At 36.9% G+C, this 11,400-nt stretch overlaps 2 protein-coding genes across 2 annotated transcripts; both read right to left on the reverse strand.

Annotated features, from left to right (window-relative positions):
- LOC128622459 (odorant receptor 131-2-like) lies at nucleotides 1-2,035 on the reverse strand. The gene has a single exon (XM_053648987.1). The coding sequence runs from the start codon at nucleotides 1,524-1,526 to the stop codon at nucleotides 558-560; it is 969 nt and encodes a 322-aa protein (XP_053504962.1). The 5' UTR covers nucleotides 1,527-2,035; the 3' UTR covers nucleotides 1-557.
- Nucleotides 2,036-6,241: 4,206 nt separating this feature from the next.
- Nucleotides 6,242-7,213, reverse strand: LOC128622712 (odorant receptor 131-2-like). The gene has a single exon (XM_053649413.1). It carries the CDS (start codon nucleotides 7,211-7,213, stop codon nucleotides 6,242-6,244), a length of 972 nt encoding a protein of 323 aa, XP_053505388.1.
- Nucleotides 7,214-11,400: the final 4,187 nt, after the last annotated feature.

Below are 11,400 nucleotides of genomic sequence, written 5' to 3' on the forward strand. Positions count from 1 at the left end.
TGATTTTTATTTTAAATAAACACAAACTTTACAAGATCTTCAAGTTTGTGAAAGGTCTACAAGTGTTTCTTTTCTTTTTCTCTTTTTCAGTACTCTCTACTATATTGTAAAAGCTAATATTCTTTGCTTAATTTATTGTTTAATGATAATCTTTATTTATCAGCAAAATATAGTTAGAACATTTGTGTTAAGGCTCTGTTCAAACCTGTATAATTGACATTAATTAATTAAATAGTTTAAACACTAGACAGTTTTAACATTAGACCAGATGAAGTGATGGTCAGTCCCCTTTAAAAAAGAACACAGGATTTTGTTTCAGCCTCGTGCAAACAGTCAGTGTTTGTTTTTAACTGAAACGCATGGTGATGTGGTGTCAGCTGTGTTATACAGAGCTGAATCAAAACCCCCAGTATAGTGGGACTTACAAGATACAAGTGAGTTACAAGATAACTATGCATAACCATTCATGCTATATTTTCTCCATGAGATTTTACAACAATTATTATGACTTTGAACAGGTTTAAATATCCTTAAGCATCTCAAAAAATGCTCTCAATTCAGTGTACATTGACAATAGACGTGTGTTTGCCTGTGGCACAGCGAAAGTAGTAGATGAATAGGGGCCGTACAGCATCGTCTCTCAGTCCATAGATGAGTGGGCTTAGACAGCGTGGCAAGATCAACACAAACACATAGTTTAGGTAACGCAGGTTGCTGAAGACGCTGGTGCTGGTGCTGGCCATTGCTGCAGCTCGCTCTATAAGGCTATAAAGAAAAGAAGTAAGGCACAGTCCCAGCTGAACAAGGTGCAGCAGTACAGTCTTGTGTCCTTTTGCAGCTGACTCTTTATTGGAGGAAATGGACCTGGTTGTGATCAGAATTCTAACATATGTGAAAAGGATGATCATCGACACTGACACAAAGTAGAATACATTAACGCCCTGATAAGCATCTAGTTGCCATTGCTTTATGAAGAGTCTTTCTCTCGTGCAAAATATTTGTGAGGTTAAAAATTTAGGATCCACCAGTACTACATAAAGCAAGTCAATTATAAAGTACATCAGACCCATAAACCAAATAATTCCAAGGGAAATATAAGTCCTTTTTTGAGTGGCTATTTCAGCATGTCTTAGAGGAAAGCATATGGCCACATAACGCTCTAGCGACATCAGAGCCAAGTTTAAAGGTGCATTACGGAATGTTGTACTTGAAACAAAAACTAAGAAAGTACATGCAGCCATGACTAACTTGAGATAGGCCAGACTAAAAATATACAACAAAGAGGTAACAAAGAGCTGAATCGAGTCATTGAGAAGCATGTGGTTAAACAGAATGTAGCGTGGAGTCTCTTTAAAAATAGGCTTGCTCCAAAGAGTGTAGACCATGATGGCATTCAAATAGATAAAGAACAGAGACATTAATATTGCAAAAATGACTTTTGATACCAATCCCTCATTCAGTGCAACCTGGAATATTTGCTGATGTATAAGTAAAACCTCAACTGTGCTATCATTAGTAACTGACATAATATGATACAAAATAGAACCATAAAAATTTACAGATACCACTAACAATACAGGATGAGAAGACAATATTTGTAAAATTCTATGGTTGCATTATTCTGTTACATCTGGTGCAAAATCCCACTTTGATATGTGAACTCAGCTCCAAAGAGAAATATATTTGTGAACTGACAGATATAATAGGCACTATGTGAGCCCCAGAGAGATGATGACACATGTGAGTGTAAATAGTAGACCATGTATTTTCATGCATTCCTTGGATGTTGTCATTCTGTTTCCATATGTGATTATGAGGTTATTTGCGTTCCCATAATTCACATGTGCCAATCTTCAGGCCTGTGACCTTATTTTATTCAGCCCATGCAAACTTGCAAAATATAACAATGAAGCAATGTTGTAATGGTCTGTAACTACTACTCATCATTTTCACACTAGAACAGTAATATCTAAAATTCAACCCAGACTAGTGTATAGTCCCCTCCAAAACTATTGGAACAGCAAGGCAAATTCATTTGTTTTTGCTATAGACTGAAGACATTTGGGTTTGAGATCAAAGTATGAATATAATCAGAGAGTTTCAAATTTCACTTTTTATTTGATTTTTTTTTTATTAGACATTCAAGCCATTTTGAAGCTGTGAAAAGAGGGAAAATCAATCAGAGGCACTGCACAAACATTGGGCATAGGCAATACAACAATTTGGAATGTTTTGAAAAAGAAAGAATCCACTGTTGTTCTGAGCAACAGACACTGAATGGGTCAGCCAAGGAAAACAACAACAGCTGAAGACAGAAACATTGTGAGAGCTGTGAAGAAAAACTCCAAAACAGCAGTAAGTGAAATCACCAACAGTCTGCACAGGGCAGGAATGAAGTTACAGTTACAGTTAATAGTAAAATGCTTACAACATTGCTTCAATATTATTTTTTGGGGCGGCTGTGGCTCAGGTGATAGAGCAGGTTGTCCACTAATTGCAGGTTTGGCGGCTCGATTCCTGGCCCACTTGCATACACATGCCGATGTGTCCTTGGGCAAGACACTGAACCCCAAGTTGCTCCCAATGGCAGGCTAGCACCTTGCATGGCATCTCTGCTGTCACTGGTGTATGTGTGTGTGTGTATGTGTGTGTGTGTGTGTGTGTGTGTGTGTGTGTGTGTGTGTGTGTGTGTGAATGGGTGAATGTGAAACAGGTTAATGAGGTGCAGCACCACAGTCTTTTGATCTTTTGCAGTCTTTATAGGAGGAAATGGACCTGGCTCTGATCACAATATTGACATAAGTGCAAAGGATTGCCATTGCTTTATGAAGAGCCTTTCTCTTGTCCACAATATTTGTGAGGTTAAAAAGTTAGGGACCATCACTGCTACATAAAACAAGTCAATTATAAAGTTTATAGAACCAGTAAACGAAATACCTCCAAAAGCAACATGAGTCGATTTCTGAGTAGCTATTTCAGCATGTCTTGGATGAAAGCAAAGTCCACATAACGCTCTACTGTCATCACAGCCAGGTTTAAAGGTGCATTACGGAATGTTGTAACTGAAACGAAAACTATAAAAGCACAAGCAGCCATGACTAACTTGAGTAAGGACAGATTGAAAATGTACAACATGGAACACACGCACACACACCTGGACCTCACCACAGTTACCACCACACACACTATAAATAGACTCTCAGTGCTCATACTCTTTGTGAAGTATACACTCTGTGTCCATTTGTGCCAGGTGTTATCCCGCCTGCCCCTTGCCTTTATCCTGGTTGCTTCGATAAATTAACTCATTTAGTACCTGCACTTCATTAAATCCATCCATCCATCCATCTTCTATACCGCTTATTCTTTTCAGGGAACCTGGAGCCTATCCCAGGGCACAAGGTGGGGTACACCCTGGACAGGGTGCCAATCCATCGCAGGGCACAATCACATACACATTCACACACCCATTCATACACTACGGACACTTTGTACATGCCAATCAGCCTACCATGCGTATGGACTGGGGGAGGAAACCGGAGTACCCGGAGGAAACCCCCACAGCTCGGGGAGAACATGCAAACTCTGCACACACAGGGCCACAGTGGGAATCGAACCCCTGACCCTGGAGGTGTGAGGTGAATGTGCTAACCCACCGTGCGCCTACTTCATTAAATCATAAAAAAAAAAAAGAGTACAAAATTTCAGTGATTAGTGGGCAAAGGTGAATTTGCCTCCAGATTTCTTTAGAGCATCTTTGTGACAACTATTGTTAAACATGAAAATTCAATTAAATTTGAGTCTGTACATTCTTTTGCTTGTTTTTCTTCAGATATGGCTTTGATTTTGTTTGACCGGAAACACAGATACATATGCATGGAAAAGAACCATACCTTTTCTTGAATTATCTTACACAACAGTTTTAATGCTTATGAATAACAATGTATACAGTATAACCTGTACCTATAACCTATGAAATATATTGAATGCTTGAATAAAAACGTTTAGAGAAAAACAAAAAGGTTGATGTGTTTGGTGTAATTTAAGTTAACATTCCAGTGTCATCTTTAATATTTGAAACATTACCTTAAATTATTCTCATGAGCATAATTTGAAAATGGGAAAACTTCACTTTTAAAGTATCAAAAACATGTTATTATTCTTTTCTGAATACCTTTTTACTTTGATGCAGTATGATAGTCATTGTATGAGTGACTCTTCAGCTTTATATTGTAAGTCTTACACTTTTGCTTCTCTGATCAATCCACATTGACTACAGGTTTTATTTTGTGGGTTCAATAACAAAAATAATATTTGAATAAGGGTCGTACTGCATCATCTCCAAGACCATAGATGAGCGGGCTCGGGCAGTGTGGCAGAATCAAAACGATAAGAACATTCAGATAGCGCATGTGTAAGAAAAGAGAGCTATTGCTTTCACTCATCATGTAAAGTATTCTCTCTATGGTGGCATATAGAAAAGAGGTGAGGTGAGGTCTTATCAACCTGCCGCTTGGCTGAATTAGCCGAATTTAAATGCTCATTATTATTACAGCAGCAAAGGGGGAACTAAATCTGCAATGGGATGTTCAATAAGCACATATGGGCATGATTGTCCACAAATTTTCTCCATATAGCTTATGTGCACGTTTCAGCTAAATAACTTAAAACATTAATCAAACTAACAAAATCTACAACACCTTTTGTGGATTTTGACATTTCAAAATTAAAAGAAACCCCTCAATGCTATTATTTTTAACCTGCTACTCATTTAAGAGCAAAATGCAGCTATTGTCAGCAAAGGAACCTTGTAAAAAATTAAGATATTGTTATCTGAGATGGGTTAAAACATTGTTGAATGGTTGAATGCATGTTTTCTTAGACTCAATGCTGAAAAATAATTTAAAAGAATAAAGTTTAATTTCTTAGAATTACTTGGGCTAAATGGAATACCAATCACAGAATCACCCATATAAGGCATTTACATTCATGTGTCTACAAGACAGATATCAAACCTGTGACTTATGTTGAAAAAATACCACAGACTGTCAGGCTTCCATGTGCACCAGCTATTGGTTTCCCATTAAGCAGAAAAGAGCCTTGCTTTTCTGGATTTTTCTAGCCTCCAAATGAGAAGTCTTCATCCCTTGTGGGAGTGCAAAGTGACCAACGTGTGTGTGTGTGTGTGTGTGTGTGTGTACGTACATGTTTGTATGTGTGTCAGAAATTTAATAGCATGTTCGTTATTTTTAACCACAGTGATCATTTCTGATCTGTAACTAATAAATTAAAGATGTGACCTTTTACTTATTCATAAACAGTACAGAGAGAACATTAATGTAAATACAGTGTATGAATTTATGGACATTTTTGTCCTGTTTTGTGTAACAAGCTCAAACAAGCAACACATTTAAAATCGCTGACATTGCCTACAGAAGTATTACAGCTAAAATCTGAAATACGCTGTATTTACCGTTGGCAAAGCCATTTCCATTAATGTGTAACACTTCACACAATATGTAAGTCACTAATTTCTAATGAACACATGAGTAAGTAAAGAGTTGTTCCTTTAAAGGGCAAAGATGAATTTGTCTGGCATAAATTATCTACATCTAGATTTCAGTAAAGCATCTTTGTGACAAGAACTATTGTTAAAAATAAATGAAATGAATTTGAGTCTGGGCATTATTGTGCTTACTTTTCTTCACATATATCTTTGATTATGTTTGAACAGTAATGCACAGATACACATGCATGGAAAAGAACCATACCTTTTCTTGAATTATCTTACACAACAGTTTTAATGCTTTTGAATTTCTGAAAATGACAATGTATATAGTATAACCATATGTATAATCCATCAAATATATTGAGTACTTGAATAAAAATGTTTAGAGGGTGGAAAAAAGGTTGATTCACACGTTTGGTGTAATTTACGTTACATTGCAACTCCTTCTTTAATATTTGAAAACATTACCATGAATGATTCTCTCAGTGGGATCTGACATATTTGAAAACATGAGCATAATGTGAATATGGGAAAACTTCACTTTTAACATATATATATATATATATATATATATATATATATATATATATATATATATATATATATATATATATATATATAAAAACTCTGTTAATGTTCTTTTCTGAATATGTTCTTACTTCAGTGCAGTATGATAGTCATTGTATGAGTGACTCACCAGCTTATACTGTAAATCTTACACTTTTGCTCCTTTGCTCAAACCACATTTACTACAGGTTTTATTTTGTGGGTTCTATAACAAAAATAATATTTGAATAAGGGTCGCACTGCATCATCTCTGAGACCATAGATGAGCGGGCTCAGGCAGCGTGGCAGAATCAAGACAATGAGAAAGTTCAGATAGCGCAAGTGTATGAAAAGAGAGCTACTGCTTCCAGTCATCATGTAAAGTATTCTCTCTATGGTGGCATATAGAAAAGAGGTGAGGCACAGGCCCAGCTGAATGAGGTGCAGCAGCACAGTCTTGTGGGCTTTTGTAGCAGATTCTTTATTAGAGGAAATAGATCTGGCTGTGATCATGATGCTGATGTAAGTGAAAAGGATGATCACAGTCACTGATACAAAAAAGAGAAGATCGAAACCTTGAGTCTTATCAGCCTGCCACTTGGCCACAAAAAGTTTTTCTCTCGTGCAAAATGTGATCTTAAGTAATAGGCTTGGATCAGTGACTAAGTCAAACATGATGTCTGTCAAAATATTCATTGAGGTGGCGAACCAAATGATTCCTAGAGCGATGCCTGTGCTTTTCGGCGTGACGATAGTGCAATGCCTCAGAGGGAAGCAGATAGCCACATAGCGCTCCAGTGACATCAGAGCCAGGGTCAAAGGAGCATTCTGGAAAGTACAAGTGGAGATCAAGACTAACAGTGAACAGATGGCTTTGGCTACATTTGCAAGGGCAAGAGACATGGCGTACATTACAGTTGTGACCAAGAGGAGGATAGAATCATTGAGAAGCATGTGGGCAAACAGAATGTACCGGGGAGTTTCATGGAACATGGACTTACTCCCTAACGCAAAAAGCATGATGCAGTTTATATAAACAAAAAACAGAGACAACAGAACTGCTACCACAATTTTAGTCACAGTGGCAGCATCAAAATCCACTTTGTAGACTTGCTCGTAGGTGAATGATGGCTTGGTGTCTGTGATGTTGATTGTCGCCATATGCTGCAGACAAACAGAATAAAGGCTTATTAAGGAGATTTCATACTAAATCTTCCAAAACCAGGTAGATATATGGGTGAGTCCATGAATTGAGGTGCCAATTGTGTCCAGCTGATATTACATTTAGAAATATGTATGCACATTAAAAATACAGATGTTGTGTTCTTCACAACAACCTATGTATGGTATGTACACATTTCAGATAAATTAATTAAAACATTACATCGCTTTTTGTGTATTCTCTAATTCTATGATTTAAAAAAACCTCAACGCTGTTACTTTCAACCTTGTTACTCATTTAAGAGCAAAGTGCAGCCACTGCAGCAAAGAGACCTTGTAAAAAATGAGATATTGTTATCTAAGATGGGTTTGAATGGTTGAAAACACTTAGAAAACAGCAGTTTGCTAGATCCCAGCCAACTATCCCTACACTTTACCTTAAAAAATTATCAATAAAATACTTATAGTTGTATTATTTTTCATTAATGTGTAAATCTTGGCTGAAATATGTTTTTTTCCTTTTCCATAAGTATATTACATCTATTACAGGTTATGAAAAAAGGTGAAATTAAGAAAATATATATTCAGCCATGTTACCTGAACACATTCACTCTTATGAAATACACTAGATGACCAAAAGTATGTGGACACCTGACCATCACACCAATATGTGCCCATTCCAAAATCATGGTCATTAACACAGATATAGTTTCCCCACTGCTGTTTACCCCACAGCTTCCATATTTCTGGAAAGGTGTTCATTGGCGTTGAGATCAAGACTTGGGAAACTTGTGTTCTTACACATCAACGTTGGCAAAACATATATTTATAGAACTGGTTTTGAGCACAGCAGCACTGTCATGCTGGAACAGGTTTGGGCCATTTAGTTATAGTAAATAGAAATCTTAATGCTACAGCATACAAAGACATTTAAGACAAATGTCTGCTTTCAACTTGGCAACAATTTGAGGAAGGCCCACATACAGTATGGGTGTGTTATTCAGGTGTCCACATACTTTTGGCCATAAAGTGAATTTGGAATATTCCAAAGGTCAGAAATAATTATTTTTTTCTTTACTTTTAAAGATATTGTGTTATTGAGATATTGAGGTTATTGACGAGGTTACAAATTATAACCCTGTTAAATAATTTAGACATTTAAAATCTATATTAAATGTAAATGATTTATTTAAAAAATAACAACACATTTTAAATAAATAATTTAATAAACCTTACATCCATAATCAGCGATGTTACTTCACCACATTTTGTGTATTTTCTAATTCTACAATGTTGTATAATTACAAAAACAACCTCTCAATGCTGTTATTTTCAACTCTGTTACTCATTTAAGAGCAAAAAATGTAGCCACTGCAAAGAACCCTTGAAAATGAAAAATAAAAGAGAGAGAGAGAGAGAGAGAGAGAGAGAGAGAGAAATTGTTATCTGAAATGGGTTAACACATTTTTGAATGGTTGAATGCATGCTTATTTATTTAATGTTGAAAGTATTATTATTTTTTTAAATAAAATTTAATTACAAGGGCTAAATGGAATCCCAATCATGGAATTACCTATATTTCTATTTATGATATTTATATTCATCTGTCTGTAGATTTCACACTTGATATCAAGCTTGAAAATGTTTTAGAAATGTTTAAGATACCAACCGACTGTCAAGGTCCCATGTGCTCCAGCTACTGGTTTACCACCAAACAGAATGGAGACTTCCATTTCTGGACTTATATAGCCTCCATTGTGTGTGTGTGTGTGTGTGTGTGTGTGTGTGTGTGTGTGCGTGTGTGTGCGTGTGTGTGTGAGTGTGTACGTGTGTGTGTGTGTGTGTGTGTGTGTGTGTGTGTGTGTGCATGTGTGTGCATTTGAGCATGCATGTGTGTCAGCGAGTCAGACGCATTTTCATTATTTATAACAATACTGATAATTTACAAAGATACTGGAAGCTGTTCTGTAATATCTGTAATAGATAAGTCACTAATAGCTAATAGACATTAATCATTAAATAAATGCACATATTAAAGAGACTAGAGTTATTCTTAAGTGGGATAAGTTTGTTGGGATTATGTTTGACATCTTATACAGGATCTAGAAAACCAACAGGGTTTTGTAAGCATTATTTTTGGTATGACTTGGTGTTTTTGGCTTTATTGAAATGATGGTGCTTACACTATCAGAAGGTGATGTGAGGATTCTGCAGGATCAAGTACACAAAACTGTTGATGATTTAAAGTATAAATATAATAAAGGATGAAATGTAGCTACAATATTTAAGGTGTTATTTTATAGTTAAGGGTGCTTAATTTCCTAAATCTGTTCTTATTTTGAATCTTTTCTGACCAAGAAACACTCTGTTACTGGGTTCTGTATGGAACCTTATAGAAGGACAGAGATTTGATCTTTTTTTTCTTTATGGTGTGCCTATTTATGGTCACATCAATTACATGGTTCATGCAACTGAAACGCCGTCTGTCAACCTGGACAGTCCCCAGTGGACAGCGGCACAATCAGACCACTACCTCTTTATTCTGGTCAGGGTTGTAGTGGATCCCAAACCTATCCCAGGAACACTGGGTGAGAGAGAGGAATAGGGGCAGTGGTAGCTTAATGGTTAAGACGTTGGACTACTGATTGGAAGGTCGTGAGTTCCAATTCCAGCACCACTAAGCTGTCAATGCTGGACCATTGGGCAAGGCCCTTAAGCCTCAACTGTAAGTTGCTCTGGATAACGACATCTGCCAAATGCCATAAAATGTAAATGTAGGAATACACCCTGGATGGGACAACAGTCCACTGCGAAGCACCATGAACATACATTTAATTTAGAGTAGCCAATTCACCTACTGGCATGGGAGGGGATGGGGGAAACTGGAGACCCCAGAGGAAACCCATGCAGACACAGAGAGAACATGCACAGAAACTTTGCACAGGGACCCTAGAACTGTGAAGTGGCAATAATACCACTGTGCAGCCCCATGTCTGTACAGTACAGTAAAATGCTTTCTTTGCATAACCCAATTAGGATTGACACTGGGGTCAGAATGTAGGGGAAGTCATGAGTGAAGGTTAAGGTCCTCACTCAAGAGCAGAACTTACAGCCCTGGGATTTGAACTCAAAAACCTTCTAATTCACTAGTGCAGACAGTTAAAGCAGCAAGATTAAGAAAGCTCCAGTGGATAGGCCAAAGCTCATGAGTGCATCAACAATCTCTCAAACTCCAGAACTTCCCTTGTGCCCTCATTACTAGATCCATGAATTATTTATCCATGAACTGTCTATCAAGCATGTTATCCTGTCATATTTATGAAAAACACACTGTCTCCTGGGCCATAAACTAGGGTGTATTAAGACCCTGTGGACAGGAACTTGCGAATTACAAAGCAATAACTTTATAATTATTTACATATATACTTCAAATCTTTAAACAAGCAAAAACCATGCAACATGATATCCCCATACTCGAATACTAAGTATAGCTAGACAAAAATTTTAAACAAAAATGAGACCAAATCCCATGCAACACTGAGTCATGGTACAGTTTTCTATTCTGTACTACTATTTTAAAGATTAATAGGTTCAAAGAGCTCCATGGCTCCAATCTCCAGTGTATCCTTGTCTTCCCATAGAGGACTCTTGTTTTTCAGATGCATGATAGAGGTGTCATAAATTGCTGTAAGACAGTGTATGAATAATTAATGCATTAATGCTTTGGGGTGTCCTTAAAAGCCCCCTGCTGTATTTCACCTATGTTTGACAAACAAAAATATTTACTCTACAGAAGTGTGTCATCAGTTTGCACCCAAGAGTATCAAACTAGAGTGGAATGATGAATGTTAGAGGTCTAAAATACCAGGTACTCCTGATGGGGAAGTGGTAGGAAACCTGAAAATTGATCGTTTAAGAGTTTAGAGGTGGTTGAAGTCATTAATGGCCTATGACCTTTAGCTCTTTATGTATGCATGTTGTTGGTTAAATTGAATAACAGAAGACCAGAAGTCTGAGGCACTAAAAGACACTGTGTGTATATGTAGATCCCAATTAAACAAATTATTTATTACATGTCTGTGAGTGGCAAAAGTATATGAACCTTTCCTTTCAGTATCTGGTGTGACCCCCTTGTGCAGCAATAACTGCAACTAAACATTTACGGTAACTATTGATCAGTCCTGCAC

This window comes from Ictalurus furcatus, chromosome 18, assembly GCF_023375685.1.
Source record: "Ictalurus furcatus strain D&B chromosome 18, Billie_1.0, whole genome shotgun sequence".
NCBI classification, from domain to species: Eukaryota; Metazoa; Chordata; class Actinopteri; order Siluriformes; family Ictaluridae; genus Ictalurus; species Ictalurus furcatus.